The following is a 12174-nucleotide window of genomic DNA, read 5'->3' as shown; positions in this document are numbered from 1 at the left end:
TTCCACAAATATCTCAAATTCCACTCAAATGTCTATCAGAATCCAAACTCTACAAACTCCAAATTGCAAGATATTTAAAACTGAAATCAAATCATCAATATCTTAAAGCAAAATACATCCACCCTCCGCAACAGTTTGCTGGGTGGACAAATCAAAATTTACTTTTGCTCACAAAGAGCCAAATGCCTAGTCAAAAATATTACTAGGATCCATTCTCAAACAATCTTTTGCCAGTAAGGACGTGGTACGTGTCCTCTAACCGGCAGTTTCGCCGCCAAATGGCACTGCAGGTAAACGGTTATGACCCGGGGCCCTCTGAACCGAGTGGTTTTGCCGCCAAATGGCACCACAGATAGCGGTTATGGCCAGAGCCAATACGCTCCTTAATGGCGTTAAATCCTTGAGATATGAATCAATAGGATATGATCGATAGGGCACAAAGCCCTCTGTAAGCTAAGGTGGATTCAAATTTGTCCCCTTAAGCAAACATCCAACCCCGGTCTACAAGGTCCCCTTGGACGAAGCAACCCATGGCTGCTGACAAGGATCCTTCTGTCAGGTTGGGTCGACTACCTCCTCTGACTAAGTAGACCAGGGACCACGATGGCCCGGGACGACGGAACCATGGGATCTTGATCGGGCCCATCATTCATTCCCCCACCATCCGCTTTAAGTGCAAGATGGTGAAATTTCCATTTTTAAATATCAAACCTTTCAAATTTCCAAACTTTCAACTCAAATCCCAAATCCAAATCCAGTTCTCCAAATTCTAAACCTATTGCTGCTACTATATGCCAGAAAACACGTATTTCTATACGTATCTGATCGATGACTAGCCTTAATCGAAAGTTCTCTCTCGTGATCGAGAGGGGTAATTAACTATAGGGGCTTGCGCCTATAGGAAACCAGAACTCAGATCATAAAGTCCTCGCAAAATGAGGGCGAAATCTCTGGGTAGTGTCTTATCTACAAACCCATCTGCCTTCCAAAATTTACCCCGGAACTTAGTTTGTTAAAACTCCCTCGCCGAATAAGAAAAGCGAGTGGAGGCCGAGGCCGAATTTTCGGAGCCCACAAAGGTGAGATTTAATCACCTTATGAGGCATAATCTTATTCTTAATTAAATAAGGCATAATCGAGCTCTAATAGAGATTTAAATGAAGCCAAATACGAGCTTCTTAACGAGCATATTCATGAGTTTTAAACGATGTTGTTCATGAATATAAACGTACCAAACGACAAGTTGTTCAAGCTCATTTATTTAGCGATCGAGTATTTTTCAAAAGTGTTCAAGCTTGTTCGTTTAGCTTATCAAATGAACATAAACGCGCTCTTATTGAGCCGAGCCACGAGCAACTCATCGAACACTCGGTTTGTTTGTAGCTCTAATTATTGAAAAATATTGAATAAAAATTTCCTTCAAATTTCTTAGTTTCTTGTATTTTCTTTTCTTAGTGGTGCTTCCTCATCCCTCTCTCTTTACATTTTTCTCTCAATTGGAGGCCCTTGTCACGACCCGGCCCGAATACTCGATTTAACGAGGCGGATACTGAAAATCAGACGGTATTACAATCTCATCCCAATTAAAAAAAAATCATATTAACATAAACTTTTGAATAAACTGAAGAGCCACTAATCACAAAACTATAAATCAATCAATATTAAAACTAATCATTTTCATCAATCGTTTTACCTGTTTCCATTTGCACGTCGTCTTCTATAAACATGTTCTTCCCTATCAGCCATTCCAAGAACTTGAAATCTTACATGAAAATATTAGTTAATGGAATGAGTTTACGAAGCAAACTCAATGGGTAACTATTAGAACAATTAATATGAATATTCTTATTTACAATACTCTTATAATCTTTAATATGTATCAAATCATTTCTTAACTTTATTTCATTCATTTCGATAATTTATACATATCCAATCATTTTGCTTTAAAACATTTTAAACAATTTTGATATTTCCTTTTTCCATTTAAATCATACAGGAGCACCATCTCAATGTACCTAAAGGTACAACCTTTTCCATTTTTCTTTTTCCATTTCCATTACATTTTCCTTTTTTTTACGTGCACGAGTACGACGTTCTCAGCCAGTACCAAAAGGGGGTGAACTCTTGTAAGTTTTCAGTACCTTTTCCTTGTTATATTACATATGTATTATTTCCATGCATATATAACTTTTTTGCTTCCCTTTTCTTTTCTATTTTCCCTTTTAAATTTTCATTTTCATCCTTATTGTTACCATTGCATATAGCATATCTTACATGGATCTCTATAAATATTATCTTTCATTTTCATAAACTTTCAAACCTTTATAGCGGATGAATTTGTTCTTAAGACTATAAAATCATAAGATATTTATACCTCATTTTATAATACAAAAATTAATCAATTTCTTAGAAGATTGCAAACATGAATAAAATCATAAAATAACATAATTTTCCCACTTTGATTCTCTCAAGTCTTTGACGTAGGGTGCAACCTCGAATCCCAAATTCCCTTTTCTTGTTGAATCCTTGATTGATCAACTCCTATAATCTTGATCTCTCTCTCCAAAATTTCTAAAATTGCACAATATAATTTTCATGAAAGAAATATGATTAATTAACAAAATTTAATTAAAACCATAACATGAAGAATTTACTTACAAAATAGGAATTTTCTCAAAATCCCTATATTCTTCTCGCTCTCTCAAAATCTTTCTCTCTGCTTCAAATCTCTTCCTTTACCTTCAACTCTTCAAGAAATATATCGTTCGCTTTAAACGAAGTAAAAGAAGAAAATTTATAAGAAAATCTGAAAGAAAATCCAACAAACATTTTTCCTTCTTTTTCCACGGTATTTTCTCTTGTTCTTGAAATCTCTCCCAAATTAAAAATCCGTTAACTATAAGAATGAAAAGGAATCGTTATTTCTTATCCTTGACGACAATCGTTTGCTAAAATTAGAAAAAGGAAGTTTACCTCGCTCTCCTGCACGCAGTCGCCGTCCGCCCTCTCTCTGTTTCACGCGAATAGTCCCGTAACAACCCTCTGTTGGGTCGTGGCTATTAATAGAAGGCTGGCCGGTTTGGACCGGCCCAGCCTAAACCGGTCATCACACCCTTTCTCGATCAACGATTTCTAGTGTCACTTTTTCTTGGATCTCTCATCATTTATGATTCCCTCTCTTTTTTTCCCTATGCCCTCTTTCAACCCATCTCCTGTCTCTCGTTTCCTTCTTTTCCTTCTTGCTGCTTTTTTTCTCTCCCACAACCAACCTCTCTCTTATTCTTTCTCTCATATCTTCTCTTTCCTTTGTCATCTCCAATCTTTGCTATTTGCATGGAGAATCAAGATCCTTTGATTTCCAAATCCGCATTGAATCAAATTTAATGACATAGAGCTATTATGAGGAATGATAGTGACTTTTATATCTTTTATCATCTATGATGAATGATTGAGTCTTGCACTTGCTTTCGATCATAGTTGACTTTGAATTATGAGTGGTGTGGATTCATTGCACTAGTGGGCTTGTGGATATCATAAACATTAGTTATAGAATCTTTGTTGTGACTTCTCTATAAATTTGGGTTTTATAGTAGTTGATTGTGCCCTCTTTATCAAGCCCCCCTATTACTTAACGAAAATAAAATAAATATAAATGAAGTTTAATTAATTATTATGATAATGGTCCTTTAAAATTGATCTCGTGAGAAGCATTATTGCTTTCCCTACATTAAACCTTGGCAGATATGCATGGATTGTTGAAACTCTTGTATTATTACTAGAGTTTGTTATGTAATTTTGGTATCTGCGGGTTTGTTAAAACCCTAATATTAGTATTATAGTTTGCCATAAGACCATGATATTATTATTAAAAAAAAAGACCATGATATTATTATTAGAGTTTGTTATAAAACCATAGCATACAAATTAGGTGTTAGTTTTGTCTTAATACCAATGTTTCATAAAAAAAACTGCATCATTAATATCAAAGTAAAAAATAAAAGTCTTAAAAAACCCATTTATGCTTAGCAAGGGTTGAAGAAACCTCGAATTTATTCCAAGATTAGTTTTCCTTATTTGTAAAAATATGATAAGTTATCATCCATATTCTCAAAGGTATGAAATTGTTGTCCTTCACAAAGGACAAATAATTGGAGTCCTTTAGATTAGTATATACAGAGTACTACATTTTTACATGTTCTTTAAACTTCTAAATCTGTCCAGTTGAGACACCACAAATTGATGCTTGCTGTTATATCTCCATGCCAAGCTAGTCAATATTTGATGATTCAACTTTTGTTTTCACTACAAAGCTTGGTTTCTATATGTAACTGAATTTTTAAAAGCCACTTTCATAGGCTTTAGAACATGATGCTATGGATATGGAGATTGATCTATCAAATCTTGGTACTGTCAATACAATGTTTGCAGCATTATTCAGGTGAGTCTTAAGATGTTAATGTTATTTCAGGACTTGGAATTGTTTGATCTGCTTTTGTTTTATAAAGGTATTGGCATTGCTGTGCTATATTCTCTGTTTTGCTCATTACAAGTTCTTGGTGTTTTTTTTTCTGAATATTTACAAGTTTTTGGATTTGGAAGCTTATATCTTACTCTTAAAAAATATAGTAAGCTAGGAGTTCCTATAAAGACATCAGTCTCAGCTACTGTTCTTGAAGATGCTCTAAATGGAACTGTCACAATTAGACCACTTCCTCTTGGGACATCATTTAGTGGAAAGGTGTTTTGAACAGTCTGTTTTCATTTGTATTGAACGCCTCTTTCTTTTTCCTTCTCTTAGACCACCTACCTTCTTACAGGTTGACAAACAATCTGCCCAGTTTTTTGGTGTTACTATTGATGAACAGCAAGCACAGTCAGGGATAGTAATCAGAGTTTCATCTTCTGCACAAAGTAAATTTAAAGTATGATAGTTCCTGGATTAATTTTCTCTATTCACCATTTTTTTAACAATCACTTGCTCTTTCTATTGTGTTTCCTTTAATTGTTCTTTCTGATACATTACTCACTTCTGCTTTCTAGTATTAGATTTACTAACATGTTTTGTTATCGGTAAAGCTTCTTTACTTCGAACAAGAGACAAATGGCGGTTATGGCTTAGCACTACAGGTGACTATTGTGGATTCATGTGCTTCTGTTTCCCTTCCCTTATTTTAGATCTTTTGGTGGCTGTGTAAGAAGATTTTGTATTAGGATTTATTTGCTACATTTATATTCTACTCACCTTTTTCATTTTGCTACGTAAATGAGATTTACAAGGTGAAAGCTAAACAATTCTCTTTATTTCTTTTGACTTTCTCATATATATCAAATTGGTGACTTCAGGGGTGTTCTAGTGAAATTTGATGCAACATTCCTGTGTCTTGCTGGCAATGCGATGAATAGAACAATCATTTAATTTTAAAACTCTAGTCATTAGCTGCATTTAAAGTGGCCTCCTGCTTTCTTTATTGGTGATTGGTTGTGGAAGATATTAATGACTTGGTATTTGTGATGATTACAGGAAGACAGTGAAAAGACTGGCAAGGTTACTTCCGCAGGGATGTACTTCCTACATTTCCAGGTGTACCGTATGGACTCAGCAGTGAATGCGGTATGTGATTCTGTATCATTTATTGAATTGTGGATTTTGTTTATGGAGTAGAGGTTATTTTTGACTTTAGCATTCTGATATGCAGTTAGCTATGGCAAAAGACCCCGATGCTGCCTTCTTCAAAAGGTTGGAAGGTCTCCAGCCCTGCGAAGTTTCCGAACTAAAACCTGGCACTCATATTTTTGCTGTTTATGGTCAGCACTAATAATCATCCTCATTAGCCTTATCCCAACTATTTGGGGTCAGCACTAATGATGTTTTTTTTTTTGCTTGTCAGATTCTTTTCCATTAAATAAACAGCTAGTCTGTCTAATTTCGTTGGCCTATCATTTTGATTTTCATTTTCAGGTGACAATTTTTTTAAGCCTGCCAGTTATGCAATTGAGGCAATGTGTGCAAATTCTTATGAAGATACTTCTAAGGAGCTCATGGAGATTGAAGCACAAATTTTGGCAAAAAGAAATTACCTGCGCCAGTTTGAAACAGAATACAGAAAAGTATGAATTTTACGTTGGTTTGAATTGAGTTTATCTGCACTTTTATTTCTCACGAATTTCTTTGCAGGCATTGGCACGGTTTCAGGAAGTGACAAATAGATACAGCCTAGAAAAGCAAGCTGTAAGTTTTCTTCTTTTTTTTTTCTTACTAATATATTTGTTTTAAAATATTAAGTGTTTTTGATAGAATAATTCGACCATTGCCTATTTGGCTGTGGTTTGATCCCTCAAATGAAAAAAGAATAATTTGTGGCTAAAAGATCAGGTGAGGATCTATTCTACAAGACGTGAATTTAAGTTTGGCTGAAAAATAAATTGTGTTGTGTAACAAACTATTGATAGACGAATGAGTTTTCATGTGGCAGATGAAAGATGGATATGTATATATCTTAAATAAATATCAAATTTGTAAGGACGTGCGGGTAAGCAAGTTTACTTGGACACTTAATTCAATTATTTATATACTCTTCGAAAGTTTTTGGCGTAGCTCATTTAGAGTAAATTATCCACCTCTTTATATAAAACTTAAGGCTTCTCAATCACTTCTTCACTTATGAACACTTTTTGTGGTGCATAGAGATTGGAATGTGTATCACTTAGTAGAGGGTGGGCCTAGAGTAGATATATTTACACGTATAATAAATTTATTTATAAAGGTTTTGAAAGCTAATAATTGTAATTAATGTTGCTTATTATACCTAGAAGACGTTGTGTTCAGAAAAAAAGTTTGTTGAAAAATAGTAAAACCAATTGTACCTGGCTGTTATTCAATCGCAATTATGCTATTTAATAAATTGGCGGTTCTATACGCTGTTGTGTGTTTTTTTTATGTCAATTCTCTACTATAAATTTTTCTGTGCAATTGCACAGTACTATTTGCCAGTTCATATGAATTTTTTAGGTACAAACAATGAGGGGAGAAGCCAAGAGTTGTGGGAGAGAGATGGGCTGTGATGTTGAGGGTATAAGAGACGGGAGGAAGGGAGTGTTTGGGAGGAAGAACGGGCTGGAGGAAAGGAAGTTATAAAGTGATTGGATGTTTATATGTTCAATTGCGATGTAGATGGAATTAAATTTTTTTGTTAAAGGAGTTGAAATATTTTTTTTAAAATTAATAAAGGCGTTCTTTAATGTCTTAAAAAAATTAATCCTAGTAAAAATGTGATCTAGCAAATTTTTTACATTATGTTGTTTGTAGGTTGACAATGAAACTTTACATATATTGCATGCGAGTTGCACTATCGTCTAATATATTGATAAAATAGGCCACACATTAATAATACTTCATTCTTCTTTCATGTCACCCTCCTTTGAGTAGGATTTTGAATAGCTAAAAAATACTATTATTTGATGTATCATTACATTTGCTAAAAAATATTTTTTTTGATTTGATTTAAATTTGGTTAATTAAATAAGCATTGTATGTATATATAAGATATACAACTCATGGACGCTTTGCTTAGTAAAAGCACCATTTTGCTTTACATTTTTTGTGATGAAGCAGAAAATAACTATAGTGTCTCGCATTGCGCTTACCTCTAGGAAGAAGAAAAAGAATTCACTAATATGATAAGTGCTTAATCTAATTTCCTTCTCATATGAAGGTCCATTTTCAATGAGGCATAGATTCCACACAAATAGCCTAAAAGAAGGTCCATATACAACTAGACCTATGTTTCACACCAATTTCCGTACACGGCTACCTACTAATGCAGGTTAGTTGGTATTAAAATTTTTGTTAGAAGAGTTAAAAAGTATATTTTTATTAATAAAGGCGTACTTTAATATCTTAAAAAATTTAATCCGAGTAAAAATGTGATCTAGCATTTTTTTTACATTATGTTATTTGCAGGTTGGTGATAGGAATCAATGGGAAAAATAGGAATTTAATCGCTGAAATCAGAATTTTAGCGATTAGATCTCACAGAAATTAGGGTTTTTTGGATGAAAACATGAGAAATCACTTTTTATTGCTTGATAAAGAAAGAAAAACAGCAAGATACAAACGATCTTCTATTCAAAAGGAGGATCAATCTCTCCAAAACTCTTTACATGCCATGATAGCTCAAGAACACCAAAGCACTTGGAACATTAGCCACCTAGAAGATGCCCTAACCCTAATGCCAACTCCTAATTAAAGCAAACATAAAAATAATAAAAAGGCCTAAACTCTCTTTCTTCCCTAAGCCATGGACCCCATCCCCAAAGGGGCGACAATTTGAGCTTGCGAATTAGCAGGCTTCTGCTTGCTGTATGTTTTGAGCCGACCCAAGTGCTAGTTTGGCTGGACCAGTCCGTTCTGGACCAGTCTAAGCATATCAGTACCCCAATACCAAAGAACCACCTTGTCCTCAAGGTAGAAAGACGAGAATTGATGTTGCACCCTCTCATATGGCTCATATGTCACATCATAATCTGGAAGGTCCCTTCACTTGATTAACACCTCCTTTACCCCTCCTCCTTAACACATCCCTTATAACTCATGGGGTTCCAATACCACCTCCAAATATTGAGTCAATGTTGCTGGAAGCTCTAAACTCGTTGTGTGGTCCCCTACAGCTCTCCTCAACTATGATACATGAAATATTGGATGTATGGTGGCGGTGGGGGGCAACCTCAAATGATACGCCTCTGCTCTAATTTTCTCTAATATCTCATAACGGCTAAAATATCTTGGTGCTAGTTTCTATTTCCTCCTGTTTGTGATAGTCCTCTATCTGTAAGGTTGAAGCTTCAGGAGAAGCTTCAGGAACACCCTATCCCCTGCTTCAAATTGAATATCCTTCCTGTGCCCATCCGCCAGTTTCCTCATAATCAGCTGCGCCCTCAACAAATGCCTCTTCAATTCTTTCAACACCATATCTCTTTTCTCCAAATACTCTACGAAAAAAATTGGGTGCTACTATGCCCAAAATGCACAAGGTGAGGTCGATCCCGTTAGTACAACACTTTGAATGGGGTCATATGAGAAGTAGAATGATATGAAGTGTTGTACTAGTACTCCGCCCATGCTAACCACTTTGCCCACAGCCAGGGTGTCTCCGACACAAAGCATCGTAGGTATGTCTCCAAGCTCTTATTGACTACCTTCATCTGCCCTTCTATCTGCAGGTGGTAGGCAATGCTCCTCTTCAGTACTGTCCCGTGTAGCCTGAATAGCTCCCTCCTAAAGTGACTGAGAAACACCTTATCCCTATCGGATATTATAGACCAGGGTATCCCATACAGTTTGACCACCTCCTTAATGAAAGCTGATGCCACTGTTAATGCCGTGTAGGGGTATCGTAGCGGGATGAAATTAGCATTACTTGCTCAGCCTGGCCACTACCATTAAAATCACTGTGAACCCTTATGATCGGGGTAATCCATCTATGAAATCCATGGATACCTCATCCCACACCGAACTTGGTAGAGCTAAGGGCTATAGTAATCCTTCTTAAGACATGGCCCTGTACTTATTCCTCTGACATATCTCACATATGGCTATCTACTACTCCACATCATTGCATATCCCCTTCCAATACAATTATAAGGCAAGTCTCTTGTAAGTCTTCTGCACTTCTGAATGACCCCCAACAACACTCCCATGAAATTGCTGAAGCAGATGTGAAATGTGAACTGATGTCTTAGGTATCAAAAATCTCCCCTAGTATAAGAGCCTCTCATCTTCTAAAGAATAACGGTGGCTACTCTTCTCCTTCAGTAAATCAGCCCTAATCCTTCCCAACTCCTCATATTGTGCACTCTCCTCCTTAATGGCTTCCCAATCTAGCATCAGTGGTACTGAAATTGCTGTCATATGCAATTTTCCCATACACCTGGACAAGGCATCTGCGACCTTGTTCTCTATCCCTGGCCTATAATGGATTTCAAAATCATATCTTAATAACTTTGACATCCATCTCTAGTGCTCCTCTGTCACCATCCTCTACTCCAACAAGTACCCACTTATCCGTCATGACAATGAAGTGTCGGCCTAACAAGTAGGGTCGCCACTTATGGATGGCTAGCACAATGGTCATCAATTTCCTCTCATAGACTGATTTCATTCTGACCCTAGCTGTCAACACCTAGCTGAAGTAGGTGATGGGTCGATGGCTCTGCATTAGTACTACTCCCAATTCATACCCCAAGAAATCTGTCTCCACTATGAAGACCTGAGTGAAATCTGGCAAGGCCAAGACCGACATAGTGGTCATGGCCTTCTTTAGGATCTCAAAAGTTGTTGTGGCTGCCTCCCCCCAAAGAATCCATCATTATTCAGCTGTTCTGTTGGTGGCCATGCAATGGTGTTATACCCCTTCACGAACCTCCTGTAGTAACCCTTCATCCCTAGGAATCCTCTCAGCTCCCTGAGATTCTTGGGCAATGGCCATCATCTCAACATAGCTTCTATTTTGGCCTAATCCGCTGCTACACTCTCTGTAGAGACTACATGTTCCAAGTACTCCACACTAGCCTGTGCAAAACAACATTTCATCAGTTTGTCCCTCAGTTGGTACTCCTGTAGCACCTTTAAAACCTTCCTCAGGTGCTCCCAATGCTCCTCCGCTTGCCTTATGTAAACCAGGATATTATCAAAAAAACCCAACACAAATAACCTGAGATAGGGCCGGAAGACCTTGTTCATTAGAGACTGAAAAGTGGTTGGAGCATTAGTGAGGCCAAAAGCATCACTATGAATTCATAATGTCATTCATAAGTTTTGAAAGTAGTTTTTGGCACATCCTCCCTTTTCATTCTGATGTGATGGTACCCTAACTTCAAATCTATTTTTGGTGAAAATAACTGCCCACTCTGCTCATCCAATAGCTCATCTATCACTGGAATGGAAAACTTGTCTGACACATTTTACTTGTCAACGCCCCATTGTCCACGGAGAATCTCCAACTTCAATCCTTTTTCTTAATTAGTAACACTGTGCTGGAAAAAGACTCCCATTGGGCCTGATAATCCCTGCTTTCAATATCTCTCTGATAAGCTTCTCAATTTCATCATTCTGAAATTGAGGATAGCGGTAGGGCTTGACACTGATGGATGACACGCCTTCTCTCAAGGTGATAGTGTGCTCATGCTCCGCTCCCTCGGTGGTGGCAATCCTTGAGGTAGTTGAAAAACCTCACTGAACTGTTGATCAATGGTTGCACTGAGAGAGGAATATCTCCACCATTCTCCAATCTAATCCCCTCCAGCCTATGTAGCTCTACCATATAACCTTCCCCCACCACCTGTATGCTTCGCACCATGGTTTTAAGTGATACCATGGCTTTGGAGAGCCTTGTATCTCCCCTGATCACTACCCCTTCTCCCTTCCACTACCAACTCCATCGTCAATGTCCCCCATTTAACCTTTGTGCCCCCCAAAGGTCTATAGCCACTTCATCCCCAGGAGGATATTAGTGCTCCCTAATTTCAATGGGAGAAAATCCTCCTTCACCTGAATCCTATGTATGGTCAACACCACTCTACATATCTCCTGCCCCGTCTACACCTTCCCTATACCCATCATCACTCCATAAGATCCTGTATTCACTAATGTCACCCCCAATTGATCCACGACTTGGTTGGAGATGAAATTATGGGTAGCCTCACTGTCAATCAGCACTATCACCTCCATGTATGTTATTCCCCTCTTCACTGATGCAGGCAAGCCATATCCATATTTGGGCAATTAAAAGCTGGGCTGAAATTAATTAAATGGGCTTGGCCTATTTTGTTTGGTGCTTGGTATTTAGTGTGTTGTAGTTAATTGGAGATGGCTTTTTGGATTCCTGAACCGTGAATTCCCCTTTGTGCCTATTTGGTTTGCTCCCTGGCTGTGTTCCTGTGGCTTCTCCTTCCAGGCTTCTGTGTTGGCTCTTTGGGTCCCCTCCCTGGCTGCTTTCCCGTGAATTCTCCTACCCGTTTCCTTTGCTGATTTTTGGAAATTGTTTTGTGTTGCCCGCTCTTTTCCCGTGGCTGCTTTTCTCTATTTTTGTGAGTCTTTTTAGCCGCTGTTTTGAAGTGAATGTTGGTTGTTTAGGTGCTGTTTTTGGACAGCCTCTTGACCTTCCATTTTATCTCTTT

At 37.5% G+C, this 12174-nt stretch overlaps 1 protein-coding gene across 1 annotated transcript in view; it reads left to right on the top strand.

The window, feature by feature from the left end:
* Nucleotides 1–7804, top strand: part of LOC110111884 (chaperone protein dnaJ 15) — a 19298-nt gene extending 11494 nt beyond the window's left edge. The window contains exons 4-12 of the mRNA XM_020843939.2: nt 4356–4438; nt 4627–4738; nt 4818–4922; nt 5077–5127; nt 5522–5611; nt 5697–5805; nt 5960–6108; nt 6176–6229; nt 7713–7804. Coding sequence (XP_020699598.2) covers nt 4356–4438; nt 4627–4738; nt 4818–4922; nt 5077–5127; nt 5522–5611; nt 5697–5805; nt 5960–6108; nt 6176–6229; nt 7713–7727 — 768 coding nt within the window. The 3' untranslated portion in view covers nt 7728–7804. The remainder of the gene's footprint in view (nt 1–4355; nt 4439–4626; nt 4739–4817; nt 4923–5076; nt 5128–5521; nt 5612–5696; nt 5806–5959; nt 6109–6175; nt 6230–7712) is intronic.
* Nucleotides 7805–12174: the final 4370 nt, after the last annotated feature.

The sequence above is a fragment of the Dendrobium catenatum genome, unplaced genomic scaffold (genome assembly GCF_001605985.2).
Source record: "Dendrobium catenatum unplaced genomic scaffold, ASM160598v2 fragScaff_scaffold_1220, whole genome shotgun sequence".
In the NCBI taxonomy this organism is placed as follows: domain Eukaryota; kingdom Viridiplantae; phylum Streptophyta; class Magnoliopsida; order Asparagales; family Orchidaceae; genus Dendrobium; species Dendrobium catenatum.
Note: the sequence above shows the minus strand (reverse complement) of the source record. Positions and strands in the feature narration are given on the sequence as shown.